We start from the raw sequence: 18,390 nt of genomic DNA on the forward strand, positions 1-18,390 counted from the left end.
GGAGTGCTGTCTGCCATATTGTATTTGAAAGAAGCTAAGAAGCTGCACCACTTAGACCAGTGCTCCGCAAGCTTTTCTCACCTACAACACACCAAAGTTCTTCCTAGAATTCCGCGGCACGTCAAAAGCTAAAATATATAGCAGTGGCGTAGCTGGGGGTGTGGGCGGTCCGCTCCGAGCGCCAGCTATTTAGGGGCGTCCAAACTACGGTAGTTTCCTTTTTTTTTTGTTCCTTGAGGAGGCGCAAAAAAAATTTCGTTCAGCTTTGGGGCGTCAAATTTTTCACCGCCTGGGCAACATGATCTCCAGCTATGCCACTGATATATAGATATTAATTTAATACACAAATTTACAATAAATTTTCATTTTTTATTATAAGTATACATTTATTATAAGTATACATACATAAAAACTATACTATACTTACTTTTATGCAATCTTAATAATTATTATAACATAATGACTGATTAATGTGATACCTGCGCTTGTTTCAATGAACACAAAAGTTTTATATTCGGCTCAATATTTGACAGCGCAACCCGAAGTTCTTGGTCAAGATCTTTTAAGCATGACCGCTTATCATTTCTAATTAACACAAGAGTTGTTTGTCTTTTTTGGCGTAACTGGGATGGTTTGAACTTAGATGGCAATTTAGTTTACTGGGTGCCATTGCCTCGTTTGATAGCTGATCGCCGCAAATGATGCATTGTGGCTTTAGAGCCGTTTCGTCACCACACCACGAGAATCCATATCGAATGTAGTCTTCGTTGTACTTCCTTTTCACAATCTTGTTTTTTTTTGCAACACTTGTGCTGGGTTCTTCATCATCTGTACGTGAAGACGAATATTTTCCACGTAAAAAATGTATCCATATTTAAAGGGGGTATAAAACTAAATATGAATCACACGAAGAACGTTAACCATACACAATTCAGCAATACAACTAATAGTAATGAATGATAACTACTGTCGCAAGACGAGTGAATGCGACGTAGCACGACTAATACGTCGGCTTGAATTGAATCTAGGTGAGGGCACGGAGCGCTCTGCCTATCAAAGAATACTACGCAGTTGTCTGGCGACTATGTAGGGGCCCTACTTCGTCGGCGACAGGCGCCAGGCGATGGGATTTATTATTTAAATGACACATAAAATTATGAAACCTTTAAAAGGCTATTTACGCGAATATTTCATTGCACGTATTCTCATTATTGTGTTTCTAAGGAGGACCGTTGAAATATTATTTAGTTAGAAAATTGTCTTATTTGACCGCATCACACCTGTATCGGCTCAAGGCACACCAGTGTGCCGTGGCACACCGGTTGCGGAGCACTGACTTAGACAGTCTATATGGTCAGAGTGGACGAGATCAAGGAAGGCCGTTATTTGGGCTCAGCAGGAGAAGAGCCAACGCAGTCTGAAAAGGTCAGCACACTTAAGATTAGTTCAATCAGAAAAGTACAACAACAGGCTACAAGAAACCAAACTAAATGGAAATGAAATACTGAACCACAATGTGTTTGTCTGTGTGAGCACACGTCTCTCACAGTTGTGTCTTTAATGTAACGTTTAGTTGATTTTAAATGTGTCATCTCTTGTCATGTAACCATCATAATGTTCAGCTATGTATAGTGTGCTGATCCATGGACTGAGCAATACACTAAAGTGTCCATAAGATTAAATAAGGAAACAGAGAACAACTCCAAAATATCGATAAAATCAGGAGAATCCGCAATAAAAATGAATAATGTGACATTACCATAAACAAACTTCTTCCTCTTTTGGCTGCTCCCATTAGGGGTTGCCACAGCAGATCATCTTCTTTCCATATCTTCCTGTCCTCTGCATCTTGTTCTATTACAACCCACCACCTGCATGTTCTCTCTCACCACATCCATAAACCTTCTCTTAGGCCTTCCTCTTTTACTCTTCCCTGTCAGCTCTATCCTTAACATCCTTCTCCCAATATATCCAGCATCTCCCCTCTACACATGTCCAAACCAACGCAATCTCGCCACTCTAACTTTGTCTCCCAACTTGAGCTGACCCTCTAATGTCCTCATTTTTAATGCTGTCAATCCTCATCACACCCAGTGCAAATCTTAGCATCTTTAACTCTGCTACCTCCAGCTCTGTCTCCTGCTTTCTGGTCAGTGCCACCGTCTCCAACCCATATAACATAGCTGGTTTCACTACCGTCCTGTAGACCTTCCCTTTCACTCTTGCTGATACCCGTCTGTCACAAATCACTCCTGACACTCTTCTCCACCCATTCCACCCTGCCTGCACTCTCTTCTTCACTTCTCTTCCACAATCCCCATTACTCTGTACTGTTGATCCCAAGTATTTAAACTCATCCACCTTCGTCAACTCTACTCCCTGCATCCTCACCATTCCACTGACCTCCCTCTCATTTACACACATGTATTCTGTCTTGTTCAAACTGACCTTCATTCATGTCCTCTCTAGAGCATATCTCCACCTCTCCAGGGTCTCCTCAACGTGCTCCCTACTATCGCTACAGATCACAATGTCATCAGCAAACATCATAGTCCATGGGGAATCCTGTCTAATCTCATCTGTCAACCTGTCCATCACCATTGCAAATAAGAAAGAGCTCAGAGCCGATCCCTGATGTAATCCCACCTCCAACTTGAATGCATCCGCAACTCCTATCGCAGACCTCACTACGGTCACACTTCCCTCGTACATATCCTGTACAACTCTTACGTACTTCTCTGCCACTCCCAACTTCCTCATACAATACCACGGCTCCTCTCAGTCACCCTGCCATATGCTTTCTCCAGGTCCACAAAGACGCAATGCAACTCCTTCTGCCTACTCTATACTTCAACATCAACACCCTCAGAGCAAGCATTGCATCTATGTTACTCTTTCTTGGCATGAAACCATACTGCTGCTCACTAATCATCACCTCTCTTCTTAACAGAGCTTCCACTACTCTTTCCCATAACTTCATGCTGTGGCTCATCAATTTTATCCCCCTGTAGTTACTGCAGTCCTGCACATCCCCCTTATTCTTAAATTTCGGCACCAGTACACTTCTTCTCCACTCCACAGGCATTCTCTCACTTTCAAAAATTCCATTAAACAATCTGGTTAAAAACTCCACTGCCATCTCTCCTAAACATCTCCATGCTTCCACAGGTATGTCATCTGGACCAGTGGCCTTTCCATTCTTCATCCTCTTCATAACTGTCCTTACTTCCTCTTTTCTAATCCGTTGCACATCCTGATTCACTATCTCCTTATCATCCAACCTCTTCTCTCTCTCGTTCTCTTCATTCATCAGTCTCTCAAAGTACTCTTTCCATCTGCTCAACACACTCTCCTCATTTGTGAGTGTGTTTCCATCTTTATCATTTATCACCCTAACCTGTTGCACATCTTTCCCACCTCGGCCCCTCTGTCTAGCCCACCAGTCCTTTTCTCCCTCCTTAGTGTCCAACCTCTCATACAACTTATCACACGCCTTTTCTTTAGCCTTCGCCACCTTTCTCTTCACCTTGCGCCATATCTCCTTGTACTCTTGTCTACTTTCTGCATCTCTCTGACCATCCCACTTCTTCTTTGCCATCCTCTTCCTCTGTATACTCTCCTGTACTTCCTCATTCCACCACCAGGCTTCCTTTTCCTCCTTCCTCTGTCCAGATGTGACGCAAAGCACTCTTCTTGCTGTCACCCTTACTACATCTGCTGTAGTTTCCCAGCTGTCTGGTAACTCTTCACTACCACCCAGTGCCCGTCTCACCTTCTCCCTAAACTCAACCTTGCAGTCTTCCTTTTTCAACTTCCACCATTTGATCCTTGGCTCTGCCCTCACTTTCTTCCTCTTCTTGATCTCCAATGTCATCCTACTTAACTCCACTTTCCCCTGCCACCACTTTGTAGTCTTCAGTCTCCTTCAGATTGACTCTTCTGTATAGGATGTAATCCACCTGTGTGCATCTTCCTCCACTCTTGTACGTCACCCTATGTTCCTCCCTCTTCTTAAAATACGTATTCACCACAGCCATGTCCATCCTTTTGGCAAAATCCACTATCCTGTGACCTTCTTCATTCCTCTTATTGACACCATACCTACCCATCACCTCCTCGTCTCCTCTGTTCCCTTCACCAACATGTTCATTGAAATCCGTTCCAATAAACACCAATAAACAAACACTGTACACCGTACACAAATTATTAATGTGCTCCTGTCCATCCAAGGTCAACTCCCACCTTAAGACTGAAGCCATCAGGACTGTCTGAGCCCCAAAACCCTCAGCTGGAATAAGCAGATGAGTGAAATGAATGAATGAATGAATGACCTGAACATGGAGGACAAATGGAGGACTTTGTGATCTTAAATTGCTTTTAATTATTTGGGAGAGAATGAAGATGTGAGTGTGTGATCAGTTTGATTGTTGAGTAGTAATCTGTTAACATTTGTCTGTAAAAAACTGCAATATAAATAAAGCATCTTCTTCTTCTTATTATTATTAATGACTGAGTTTAAAAGTTCAGAAAGCAGAGCCATCAATCCATTTTCTTGACACACTAACGTCACTGTGTAAGGCCAGAAGGACTGGAACTCTCAAACAGGACAGAAGGTCAGGTCAGTACTGAGTGTCCACTTTGTCTGGTCAGCTATCAGTAACTCGGGACATGGAGGACCAAGGAAGGAGCAAATCACTGGAGTGCAGGAGAGGCTGTGGTGGTTGTCTAGTGGATTATCATCATGTTCTCTAAATGCTCCTCTAATTTATTTCCAGTTATAGTTTCCAAAGTTCTGAATGGTTTAGAAGTGAGGTTAGTGGTCTTCTGAACTGGAGGGGCTGCTGCAGCACACCCAGATCCCAGAAAATAACCAGGGAGACCCAAATAAACAAAGAAGGGTAGTAGAAGTTCAAATAATAACAACAAAAGACATAAAAGTGACAAAATAGAGAAGCCCCTTTGTGTCTACCTTATTCAATAGGTGGTGCTCTTTCTAGCTTCTGCGGAGGCTCTTGTGTTTTCACCATACACTCATATACTCACCATACACTTAAACACCTTATGATTACTTAAACACTCAGGCCACTCTTCCTCCTGCCAGTCACCCCTTTGTCCACCATTACTCCCATAACTCCAGACTTTCTAGACCAGTGGCCAATGGCCTCTTTATGTCTGATTCCTACAGTTCTTCCAAGGTCACTCTCAGTCTCCTCTGAAGCACTTCCAGGCCTGACATAACCTCACCAAATATCTGGGACTGTCTGTCTAGAGCTCCCTCTGGTGGCCCCTGCCAGACTGCTGGAACACATCTACTAATTGTGCTGGAAGGTCTTATTCTGCACTGTGCTTCTACATCCTCCTCTTACTGTATGTGTGGATGGTGATGAGTCCACGATGACTTTAATAAAGTGAGACCAGTAACTCACCCCACTTGGTCACCTCATTCAGGATTCCTTTCACATTTGGTGACGGACATCTCACAAATTCTTCAGCCAGTGCCTCCCACAGGCTGACCAGAACTGCTCTGTCCTTCTTCATCACCTGACCAATGAAGGACTCCACACGTGGTGTCCCCTCAGACTCTTCTTTGACTTTGACCACCTAAAAGACATTGGAGTGAGCAGACGTCCAGTTTAGAGGTGACCAATGCTGATCATTTAAACTGAATCATCTGCCATGGTGTTCACATTAAGAATGTCATCATCTCTCCTGTCCTGTCAGTGACATCATTTTACATCTTCATAGGATTGTCTTTGATTTTCTTCTTACCCTAACAATAAACACTCAGTTGAGGCCCAAAGGTGTAAACATTTAAATAACAATTGAATTTTAAACTTTACTGACAGATAAAGAAACCTCAAACCTTATCTTGTAATCTAATAAACAAGTGACGGAGGCCTTAGCTGAAGCTGATCTGTCCAAAGGAAAGGAAATCAAAATGAGGAAAACATCAGCCTGGTGTGACGAGAACTGACGGCATTTAAAATGAAAAGGCTGTGAATCAGAGCGTGAATGGAGAGCAACAGCATGGGGAGATGAGCAGCTGCATGGACTGAAACTCTAACAGGGATACTTGAACAGCATACAGGCTTGGGCAGATTTGTGGCAGATGGAATTTAATGTCAGTAAATGTAAAGTATTACACATAGGAAGTAAAAATGTGAGGTTTGAATACACAATGGGCGGTCGGAAAATCAAGGGTGCACCTTATGAGAAGGATTTAGGAGTCACAGTGGACTCTAAGCTATCGACTTCCCGACAGTGTTCAGAAGCCATTAAGAAGGCAAACAGAATGTTAGGTGAAGTACAAGTCACAGGAGGTTCTGCTCAACCTGTATAACACACAGGTGACGCCTCATCTGGAGTCCTGTGTGCAGTTTTGGTCTCTAGGCTATAAAAAGGACATAGCAGCACTAGAAAAGGTCCAGAGAAGAGCGACTAGGCTGATTCCAGGGCTATAGGGGTTGAATTATGAGGAAAGATTAAAAGAGCTGAACCTTTACAGTTTAAGCAAAAGAAGATTAAGAGGTGACATGATTGAAGTGTTTAAAATTATGAAGGGAATTAGTGCAGTGGATCGAGACTGTTATTTTAAAATGAGTTCATCAAGAACACGGGGACACAGTTGGAAACTTGTTAAGGGTAAATTTCGCACAAACATTAGGAAGTTTTTCTTTACACAAAGAACGATAGAAACTTGGAATAAGTGACCAAGTAGACTCAGCTCTTTTAATCTTTCCTTATCACTCATCCCCTGTAGCCCTGAATCAGCCTAGTCACTCTTCTCTGGACCTTTCTAGTGCTGCTATGTCCTTTTTGTAGCCTGGAGACCAAAACTGCACACAGTACTCCAGGGGCCTCATGTATAACGCCATGCGTAGAACTCACACTATAACATGGTGTAAGCACAAAAGCGGGAATGTGCGTACCCACAGAAAAATCCAGATGCAGGAATCTGTACGTATGCAAACTTCCACGTTCTTCCGCTACATAAATCCCGATCAGCGTGAAAAGTAACGCACGTGCACGTGTCTTCTGTCCGCCCCAACTCCTCCCAGAATTACGCCTCTTTGAATATGCAAATAAATATAAATAGCCTTTAAGCTCAGCCTTCTGTGAAAAGACAATGGGAAAATATAAGAATTTCAGCGAATACCAAATGGGAAAACGTACTATTTGTTGGTTTAAACAGTGTTATAATCAACAAAATGAAGTTGATCAAGTGACAGAGTGTCGGAGAAACTCGAAAGCTCAAGTTCACAAAGTCGCACAGTGCCCGAAATAAAAAAGAAATCACATATCAAAGTCGGCGTGAAAAGGCAAGTCGTAGCCCACCGTCTGAGTGTCATATGAAAGCTTATTAGGGTACAGACAAAAAAAATAGGCACACAGTGGGAAAAAAGCATGAAATGTCAACTTTAATCTCGAAATTTTCACTTTAATCACATAGTTTATTTTGCCATTAAAGTAGACCATCACAAACTTCATCTTAAAATCACTTAATTTACTAGTTTCTCAAATCCCATTGAAACTAAGTAGCATGTTAAATGCTTTGTTCTGTATTTGATCTTCTATGTGTGTGAATCACTACCTGCTTCTTAAACTGGCTTTCTTTTTCTTCCAACAGGACACATAATCCATTACATTCGTGATATTACAGCTCGGGCGGCACGGTGGCGCAGTGGATAGCGCTGCTGCCTCACAGTTGGGAGATCTGGGGACCTGGGTTTGCTTCCCAGGTCCTCCCTGCGTGGAGTTTGCATGTTCTCCCCGTGTCTGCGTGGGTTTCCTCCGGGCACTCCGGTTTCCTCCCACAGTCCAAAGACATGCAGGTTGGGTGGATTGGCGATTCTAAATTGGCCCTAGTGTGTGCTTGGTGTGTGGGTGTGTTTGTGTGTGTCCTGCGGTGGGTTGGCACCCTGCCCGGGATTGTTTCCTGCCTTGTGCCCTGTGTTGGCTGGGATTGGCTCCAGCAGACCCCCGTGACCCTGTGTTCGGATTCAGCGGGTTGGAAAATGGATGGATATTACAGCTCTCTGAATAATTAAAATACTGAGATGTATACGTGATATCATTTTCATGATGATAGGAATGAAAGCATATTATTAAACATGGGAACACGGTGGTGCAGTGATTGTTCATATCTCACGCAAGAGGCTTGCTGCGCCATGTGCGACCTTCGATGAAATAATTTATTACAGAAGTATTGTCTCTTTCAAACGTACTAACCTACAATTCCTGTCCTTACTTTTCTTTCTCTAAATACCGAATCACCACACAATCAGCTCTGTAATAGATGTGAAGTCATCTGTAAGCTTAGAACGCCGATTCTTCAAAACTTTCAAGGAACATTGAAATATCTTCGTAGTACATGTTTAATTATTCTATCCATCTATCCTTCCAGTGTCGCGCCAGCCCCAGCAAGAATACAGCGCGAGGCACGAACAATATCTAGCGCTGCGACACTGTGCCCTCACATGTTTAATTATTAACAATACAGATTATTTAAATGAAGTTAATGTTTTATCTGTATAATATAATGAACATATTTTGCTGCATTTCATCTTAAAAATGATATCATCATATATAAATACACACTTTATAAAGTGGCGCAGGTTGTGCAATATTATAACTGTATCCCAAGTTTACAGTGAGGTGATTGTACTTATAAGTCCAAACAGTTCTACAAGGAGCACTTGATGGGCTGATTGAGTGCGTTTATAGTTCTTGGGATGAAACTTTTTCTAAACCTCGAAGTTCGTACAGGAAAGTCTCTGAAACGTTTTGCCGTGGCTGACACAGCATCTGCTTCATGCTGTATACCGATAATTCTCTTTCCGATCAGCTGCTGCTGTGATTCCCCACTCAGATACAGTGATATAAATACTCTGAGTAGTGCAGTGAGAGTAATATGGAAAAAGATGATCCGCTGTGGCAACCCTTAACGGAGTAGCAAAAAGAAGAAGAAGATGCAGTGAGAGTAACAACGCTAAAGCAGTTATGGTATTTGGAATACTAAGGCTATTCCCTGGACCATTATACTGCTGCAGGTTAATTACAATCAGATGCATTACACTAATAAACAATATGCAGTTAGTTTCAGTGTATTTATAAAGCCGCGTCAGGAATGTGGGTCTAAGAGAGAAAGGGTGACCACACAGGAACAGTAGCACTGCTTTGACGCTGGGTGCCTCCAGTCTGCAAAACCGAGCGGAGAAATTGCGTACGCCAGGGCATGAGGTACCGTGGAAATGTGCGTGGCTTTACGCCAACTTTAGGTTTTATACATCACGATTTGAGCGTGGAAACATTTGTACACAACATTTCTGTGCGTATGCACTGTTTATACATGAGACCCCAGATGAGGCCTCACCAGTGTGTTATAAAGGTTGAGCAGAACCTCCTTGGACTTGTACTCCACACTTCAAGGCGCTATATAACCTAACATTCTGTTTGCCTTCTTAATGGTTTCTGAACACTGTCTGGAAGTCGATAGTTTAGAGTCCACTAAGACTCCTAATCCTTCTCATAAGATGTACTTTCGATTTTCAGACCACCATATTGTGTATTCAAACCTCACATTTTTACTTCCTATGTGTAATTCTTTACATTTACTGACATTAAATTTCATCGTCCACAAATCTGCCCAAGCCGGTATGCTATCCAAGTCCTTCTGTAATGATATAATGGATTCCAAATTATCTGCTAATCCACCTATCTTGGTATCATCTGCAAACTTAACCAGCTTGTTACTTATATTCCTATCTAAATCATTAATATATATTAACAATAGCAGCAGCCCTAGCACTGACCCCTGTGGAACACCACTCTTAACATCGGCCAGTTCTGATGAGGTTCCTCGCACCATCACCCTCTGCTTCCTGTGTCTGAGCCAATTCTGCACCCATCTAAAAACATCACCCTGAACTCCCACCTCTTTTAGTTTGATGCCCACCTGCTCATGTGGCACCTTATCAAATGCTTTCTGAAAGTCCAGATAAATAATATCATCTGCTCCACTTTGATCGTATCCTTTTGTTGCCTCCTCATAGAATTCCAGCATGTTAGTAAAACACGACCTGCCTCTTCTAACCCCATGCTGACTGTTCCTAATAACTCCTTTCCTTGCCAGGTGTTGCTCAATCTTATCCTTAATAATTCCTTCCATTAATTTTCCTGTGATGCATGTTAAGCTTATTGGCCTATAGTTGCTTGGATCAGCCCTGTCACCCTTTTTATAAATGGGATGATATTTGTCATTTTCCAGTCCTTCATAATCTCTCCAGTGCACAGTTTCTTCCTAAAAATATATGTCAAGGGTTTATATCTGTACACGCTAGCCTCCTTAAGAACCCGAGGATAAATATTATCTGGTCCTGATGATTTGTTTGATTTCAGCTTATTTAATCTGAGCAGCACTTCTCCCTCTACAATTTCCAAATCCCTCAGTACCTCCTTAGTAGTCCCTGTTGCCTCTGGGAGTTTATCCACTTGCTCACTTGTAAAAACCTCACTAAGTTTAGGGCATCTGCTATTTCACTGTGTGAATCTTTTCTGAAAGAATCTCTTAGGGTCGTGTTTCACCTTATCTGCTATATTCCCTCTCCAACTGTCTTTTAGCCTCCCTGATATCCTTCTTAATGGTTGCCCTCATGTTCTCATACGCTCTACGATTCACTTTGCAGTCATTAGTCTTATATGCCTTATAAAGCAGTTTTTTCCTTTGCAACTTCTTTTTTTAAATCTTTATTAATCCACTGTAGAGTTTTTTTCAGTTTCCTATTAATTCCAAATTTAGGTCTGTCTCTGTCATGCATTACATGTAAAACATTTTTAAACCTGTTCCACTGCTCCTCGACTGTCTTCACACTTAAAAGCTTATCTCAGTGAATCCTACTTACACTTTGTCGCATCTGCTCAAAATTAGCCTACTAAAGTTAAACTTAACAATTTTAATCTTTGCATCTGCACTCCTACAAAATACTGAGAATTGTATTATATTATGGTCACATGCCCCAGTGGTTCAGTCTATCCTGACTATTATAAAATACTAAATCCAGACAGGCTTCACCCCGTGTTGGTGCTTTAACGTGTTAGAAAACAGTCACTGATTACTTCTAAAAACTCCTGCTCTTGTGCTCCTCCATCTTCAAGGTTATCCCAGTTAATATTTGGATAATTAAAGCCCCCCATGACTATAATATCTCCCTGTAAACTTGCCTTTTTGATATTACTAAAAAGATGTGTGTTGAAATTACTGTCTGAATTGGGTGGTTTATAACACACTCCTAAAATAACAACAACATTTATTTATATAGCACATTTTCATACAAAAAATGTAGCTCAAAGTGCTTTACATAATGAAGAAAAGAAAAATTTAAGACAAAGTAAGAATTCAAATAAGACAACATTAATTAACATAGAATAAGAGTAAGGTCCGATGGCCAGGGAGGAAAAAAAAACTCCAGACGGCTGGAGAAAAAAATAAAATCTGCAGGGTTTCCAGACCTTGTGACCACCCAGTCCCCTCTGGGCGTTCTAGCTAACATAAATGAAACAGTCCTCTTTGTATTTAGGGTCCTCACTTGATGATGATGGTCATGCAGGCTTCTGGCTTTTAATCCATCAATGTTGGAACATCATGATGTAAATAAGACCTGTTTCCCTAATATTTTCCAGGTGAAGCCACATGTCCTCACTAAGATGGGGCTCATCATCCAACTGAAGAGGACTTATATTTAAATCCTGTTTGACATAAACAGCAAACCACCTCCTTTTATTTTCTGATTATCCTTCCTAAAAATGTGTATCCCTCTATGTTACACTCATCCCCATCTTTGTTATTTAGCCAGGTTTCCGTTATTGCTATAAATCATAATTATGCTCTGCTACACACAACTCCAACTCACTTACCTTGTTTTTGATACTTCTAGCATGAAGGCAAGCTATTTTTAATGTGTTACTCCTTCTACATTTAAATGTTTGCTTAGAAATTAGATTACTATGCATTTTTATTTCTACACCATTGTTTGCTCTTCCATAGATCTAAACCTGCCTGCCTGTCCTAAACTCAACCCCCCCCCCCCCCCCCCCCCCCCAATCCCTAGTTATGTTGTTAACCATGAAAGAACTTGTTGTATTTATTTTAACGAACTCCAGGGAGTGTCAGACCAGTATATTCCATATAAATTACAGGGTGATTGTTTTCAACTTGTCATCCCTGAGGCCATCATCTCAGAGTTCCTGAAGTATTTTCACAATATGCCTTTTACTGATCACCTGTGGAGATTCAAAGCCATGAAGAAGATTTTAGCTGTCGCTTGGTGGCCAAACATCTAAAGAGATGTGTGGAATTGTCTAAAAGACCACCTCATCTGTCAAAACCCTCCCTGGTTCAACAGCTGGTTTACTGCAATCCAGCACAGCTCAACATAATGTGAGTCACTAAACTGTGTGCTAGATGGCAACTCTTTGGGAACCTCCAGAAGGTTAAATGACTCAGTCTTGAAGAGCCATGCTGACCTAAATGGCATGCCTTCATCCAAACTTGTCTTATGTTCTTACACTCACAGACTGCACTTCAGCCCATGAACATCTCCCCACTGCCTGCTTCATAAAGCCACTTGTTGGTGTGACTTTATCTCCCAGGCATGACAGCCACACTGAACTGCACATCTGCTGTATTGTCAGTCTTTGCTACCTCTCAGGATTCAATGGTGTCATTTGAATTCAGGTCTACTGCCACCCATCTAATCTCCAGGAATGTTAATGACAAATTGTAATAGGAAAAGCTCAAAGACCAGTATAAACCAGTAACAGAGAGACAGCCCACCTTTGCCTCATCATTGGTGAGGATGCGCTTGGTGACCAGGAGCTGCAGGACGCTGCTGATGTCGAAGTTCATCACATAGGCCAGCTGGGGCTTGTAGTACTCCGTGATCTTGAGGAGATCTTCATGTGAGAATCCATTAATAACTTTAGAAAACGTCAGAGTCAAAGCTGTAGTGAGGAAAGAAAGAAGAAGAGTAATGAAGGAGCTGGGACACTAGGGGGTCAAAAGTCAGTCTGGTATGCCTGCCTATGATCAAGTAAATGCACATCAATCTCAGCTCCTTCATGGACTCAACTGTTCCATCCATGTTGTGGTAAATATTCTGAAATGGACCCCTCAGCTGAATGAGAAAAAACATTTCAATCTCAAGCTGCTCTGTGGCTCCTCTCACCTCTTCTCTTCACACTCGTACCACTATGGCTGACACATCTCTTCCATTGCCTCTACTTTATCACAGGCAAAGAGTTGCCACACGGGCAGGATTTGTATTTGAGTTCAAATCCACAGTGGAAATGGTAAATAATTTATTTGGAAGTTTTTCATTTGTATTAAAGTCTCTTGCTGCAGTTCAGGGACTTTCATTAGATGACCACCAGGGGCCTCATGCATAACGCCGTGTGTAGAATTCACACTAAAACATGGTGTACGGACAAAAGTGGAAATGTTTGTATGCACAACAAAATTCAGAAGCACAAAACTGTGTGTAAGCCAACTACGCACTTCTGCTTCATAAATCCCTGTCAGTGTGAAATGTAACGCAAGTAACACACCTGCCATCCCACCCTAACTCACCCGAATTGTGCATATTTTAATATGTAAATCAATATAAATATCTCCTTCTGTTCAGTGTTTGGTTAAAATAGCAAAAGCACGTGAAAAAAGAAGAATTTCAGCAAATGCGGCTTAAGCAGTGGTATAAACAACAAAAGAGTGGTGGAGACACTCGAAAGTTCAAGTTCAGAAAGTCACACCGTGCCCAGAATAAAAAAGAAGTGGTCAGATATCACAGTTGACATGAAAAGGCGAGTCCCTGACATCTGTTTATTCTGTTTTAGACAATATTTAAAAAGCTGACCCCCATACCGATGACAGGATGGTGCTGCTGTGCCAAGTTCATCTTCAGGTGTTGCTGCACACACACCTCTGCCTTGAAAACTGCTGGGTGGCCATCTGGCTGTGTGCTGACACTGTTCAGGAGTCACAAAATGCAATGCTGGCTGCTGTATGAGATGTGGCCAATGAACTAAGGAATATAAGGGCAGGACTACAGTATGTGATATTGAGCACAAATTAAATGAACTGGTTAAAAAAGAAATGCTGATGACCTGTTTTTACATTCTGCTTATTACATTTAAACCAAGTTGTAACGCCGTCTGATTTGGCTGATCATGTGGTGGGTCAGAGTCAGGTTCATCATAGCGCATCTCTTCAGGTACAGGAATGTCACAATTGTGTGGCACATTATATATGCAGCACACTACAAGCTTGCACAGTGCGACACATTTTCTGTGGAGTATAGAGTAGCACATTAATAAAGTAGGAATGCTTTCTATTTACAGAAGCAAATTCATTCACTGAAGGCACCTTTATAGTGTAGCGCAACACAACGGATTGATTTTCTGCTCCTTATCCTTTAAAAGGACTGCTTGCCGCACTAGTTGGAAAAAGCACCTGTGACTGCACAGAGTTGCCATTTTAATAGGCTCTCCTGCTATAGATGATGTAATGCCAGCTCATTCTTTTGGTGATTCATCATTGGCAGATGTCAGTTGTCCAGTGCCACTGCAATAACTATGTGTGTGCAGCTGACCGCTCTGATTAATTGCAAAACCAGACATTGCTGCGAATTGCTCTTTGATGCTCTTTGATGTTTCGCAGTTCAACCAGTGTAAGGAAATCTTATCTGTCTAGATGACAAGAGGATAATACCATCCTATACAGCTGGCATGGCACAACTCAGTGATGATTGTGAAATACCCGATTGGTCAGCCAGTACACGTTGAAAAGCTCCTGTAGCTAAAACCTGAGAGTGGACAGAACTTGATTAGGAGCAGGTAGAGCGCAATTACTCAAAGTGTGCCTTTGTAAAGCCGGCGCCAGTTCAGCATACAGCACTAAGAGGAGAGCTCTGGGAAATTAACATCGACTTAGAAGCCAGTCATCATCATTTGTAAATACACACTCTCTTCTAATTCTTCCATTTGCGTTGTTTCTAACATAGCAGCATGGGAGTGTAATAGTTTGGGAATTCCGTGCATCATTATATTGTTAAAGAATAATTACAATCAAGTGAATTAAATTTGTAAACGATATGCATTTAATTTTGGTGTATTTGATAAACCTGCATCATATTAAAGAAAAGCAGACCACACAGAAACCGGAGCACTGCTTTGACGTTGGGTGCCGCCAGTTTGCAAAACAGGGAGCTGTTGTGAAAATGTGTGTGGCTTTATGCCAAGTTTAGTTTTTATAAATCTCAAAGTGAACATGGAAACGGGTGTACGCAACATTTTTATGCATATGTACCATTTTTACAAAAGGCCTCAGGTATTTAAAAGCCCCTCATCATCTAAACTGTCAGCTGACTTTGTTGTCCTGAGTGCGGATTACAAAAAGACAATGAAACCCGTCAGTAAAATGGACATCACTTTAAGTTCTCACAATGTGACATATATGCCCACACCATTAAACTAGGGGGCAGTATAGGCCACGTTACATCAAAACATCACCAGAATTTAGGGGCATACAGTGGTAGTTAGTAGAGCAGCTAGGTGGGTCTGAAATACAAAGAAGGATTGTCTCCTGAGTTTGAAAATCAAAGAATGGAGAGAAAAATGATGAAAAGATGACCACCCAAAGGCAAGATGGAGCAGAGCTTCTGTTTTTACAGGAGGATCACAGGGAGAATGTCTGTTTAATTTGCAGCCAGAAATGCACTTTTAACACAAGAGAGACATATTAGTGAGCTAAAAAAAGATTTTCAACTGTCTGATACGAGGATTTCGAGAAGAGTTGAGGACGTCCAGCTATTAGTGTTCCCCAAATCTGTAGTGGGCAGTGTTGTTAGGCCCCTCTACAGTATCTATAATGCTAATTGCATTGGACGAGTAGCTTTGTGAAAATGGCAACTAGCAGGAGTTATTGAGAGGAGGCTGCTTAGAATCTTTGGTTTCTGAGTGTCATTTACACTTCTAATGGTCTTTAACAACTCTGACCAATCAAGGTGCTCATTATAGCTGAGGCCTTCTGTAAAGAAGAACATTTAAAACTCAATTTCTCAGCTGGAAGATAAACACATTTCAAGATTCAGATGTTCCTGCTGCTTCTTCTACTTTGAGTTTTTTTTCTTTTCACTTCTTCTCTCAACATTTAAAAAAAAATTAAAACAGTTTCTTCCACCACCAAGTAACTTTTGGGTGTTTTTAAAGGTAACTTCAGAGGACCCAATGTATTGCTTTATGGAAATAACTGGAGTTCAGCCTGATAACTTGGTGTGGAATAAAGCCCAGTGAGGTTGACGTGTGTGGGCCGTGTGTTGTCCACTTCTCCATTGTTCCTATTTAGAGTTGAGCCTTTTCTTAGTTCTTCCTAGCAAATGCAATTTGAAAAGTCTAATAAAATTACAGTGGAAAATGAAACATGAGGACATTTAGAACTGCCAATTACTTAATACACAAATTGGGGTGTGGTTTGAAAAAACTGACCAATCAGGAGAGAAAAAACAGAGAGAGATGGGGAGAACATGCAGAGTCCACACAGACCACCACCGTGTGCTGGACTCAAATCCAGACTGCTGTGTGCTTAAGGCAACAGAACTGAGTACTGACTGCAACCCCATGCCAGCTCACCTTCATAAGAGAGCACATTACCAGTCGCACTCTCCCACCCGTTTGCCTTTGCAGGAAGCCTGCGTTTTTCACCTTAATGTACATTTTGTGCACCTCACACTGTCGGTTTATAGATGGAAGGCCACTTTCTGTTTCTTTTTCAATGGATTCTTTGTTTCTTATTTCTTCTCTGATTACTGGTCATTACTGGCACCAGCTTATTAACATCTTTAAATCCTTTTATTCATTTTCATCCTTTCTAAGAATTTCACTTCTTTGTCATAAATTCCTTTTATCCTTAATGTTTATTAAATTTTGGTCATAAATGCACAGCACCCTTGCTCTTCTAGTCTCCACCCCCTTCAGAAACCTTCACTCCCCCCTCCCATTTAGTCCAAACACCCAATCAGATCAAGTGGCTGCTCTAATTAAGCTAGCAAATTCAACTTGAGGCCCACCAGCTGATTGCACACAAGTTCAGGTGGGCTCTTCCAGTTGGAGCAAACTGCCTGTGACATCTGTGATGCCTTACTGAGCAGCATTTATTCTATGTCATGCTGGGTAGTCCATGGTTGACTCTATTGTTGAATTACAGGATTGAAAAATAATCCAAATAACAAAAGTGGAGACTTACCTGGATGCTGTGCCATCTCTGAAAGAAAGAAATAGACATGAATGACTGTGAGTTGATTAACAATGTCCACCTCATCACATGAGGCTTCTGTTTGATCTGTTTTCTTAGATTCTTAATTTCTGAAGGTCTGCTATCCATTTTTATAAATTCTGTCATTTCAGTTTCACATAAATGATAACTGTAAGCTGTTCTTAGGAAGTTCCTTCAATTATCTTGCCCATCTTTCACAAATCACCTCCAGTTCCTCAGATCCTACACTTACCCAGATCTTTGTAAACATGGAACACTCATGAAATGCATGTATTTTAAATGAAGAGATATTATTTACCTTCTATAACTCCAGGTACCTCACACCAAGATAAAGAGAATTGAGCTGGGAGACGTCTGCTTCATCAGGTTGGTTGGGGATGGGGTGGGGTGGGATATTACAGCAGACTGCTTGTGCTGATCGACACGTTTGTAAAACAAAAGACACTGATGAGGAGGTGTGAAGGAATTTAAGGTGGGTGGGAGGCTTTTTGTAGGCTTCAGGGATTCTAGTGTTTAAGTGACAGAGAAATTGGTCAACAAACACATATGATAATGACTCAGAATGACTGAATGTTTATCAAGAGGAATAAGATACTGGGATATATGCAAATAAGACTAAAGAATGCTGGGGGATATGCAATTGTAAAGCACTTACTAATGTAGTGTAATAATTGTTAGACTGTAAAAACGTGTGCTCACATAAACTAACCTGAAGGCCTCCATTTTGTTTTTCTACATTTTATAACTGCAGCCATTTTGTGTGTTAAGTTGCTATGGTGCTGTGTGGTTAAATGTATTAAAATAAAGATTACAAAAAAAGTGCCTAAAACGATAAATAATTAGAGAAAGCATTTTGATGTTGGTGTACTTTGTTTTGGCTCTGATTTTGGTTTGGTATTTGAATGTTTGTTTTTTACTTTGACATTAGCTAACATCCTAAACAATTCATTTAGAAAGCCCATAAAAGGATGTCCTCCTGAACTGAGCTCTGTCACTCGTTTAAAAACATAGTTTGTATGAAGATTCATCTCTAGTCCTTGCTTGAATGTTACTAAACTTACAGATCA

The 18,390-nt window shown here is 41.3% G+C and overlaps 3 protein-coding genes across 3 annotated transcripts in view; 1 reads left to right on the forward strand and 2 right to left on the reverse strand.

The window, feature by feature from the left end:
- The window catches only part of LOC114643526 (NACHT, LRR and PYD domains-containing protein 3-like), a 2,412,635-nt gene that overhangs the window by 2,083,640 nt on the left and 310,605 nt on the right, over positions 1-18,390 (reverse strand). The gene's annotated exons all lie outside the window — the stretch shown is intronic.
- The window catches only part of LOC114643530 (protein NLRC5-like), a 1,801,805-nt gene that overhangs the window by 335,277 nt on the left and 1,448,138 nt on the right, over positions 1-18,390 (forward strand). The gene's annotated exons all lie outside the window — the stretch shown is intronic.
- The window catches only part of LOC114644530 (uncharacterized), a 93,092-nt gene that overhangs the window by 1,770 nt on the left and 72,932 nt on the right, over positions 1-18,390 (reverse strand). Inside the window, exons 8-10 of the mRNA XM_051925848.1 lie at positions 17,294-17,311; positions 12,833-12,999; positions 5,427-5,601 (exon numbers count right to left, since the gene is read on the reverse strand). Coding sequence (XP_051781808.1) covers positions 5,427-5,601; positions 12,833-12,999; positions 17,294-17,311 — 360 coding nt within the window. The remainder of the gene's footprint in view (positions 1-5,426; positions 5,602-12,832; positions 13,000-17,293; positions 17,312-18,390) is intronic.

The sequence above is a fragment of the Erpetoichthys calabaricus genome, chromosome 4 (assembly GCF_900747795.2).
Source record: "Erpetoichthys calabaricus chromosome 4, fErpCal1.3, whole genome shotgun sequence".
Lineage (NCBI taxonomy): Eukaryota > Metazoa > Chordata > Cladistia > Polypteriformes > Polypteridae > Erpetoichthys > Erpetoichthys calabaricus.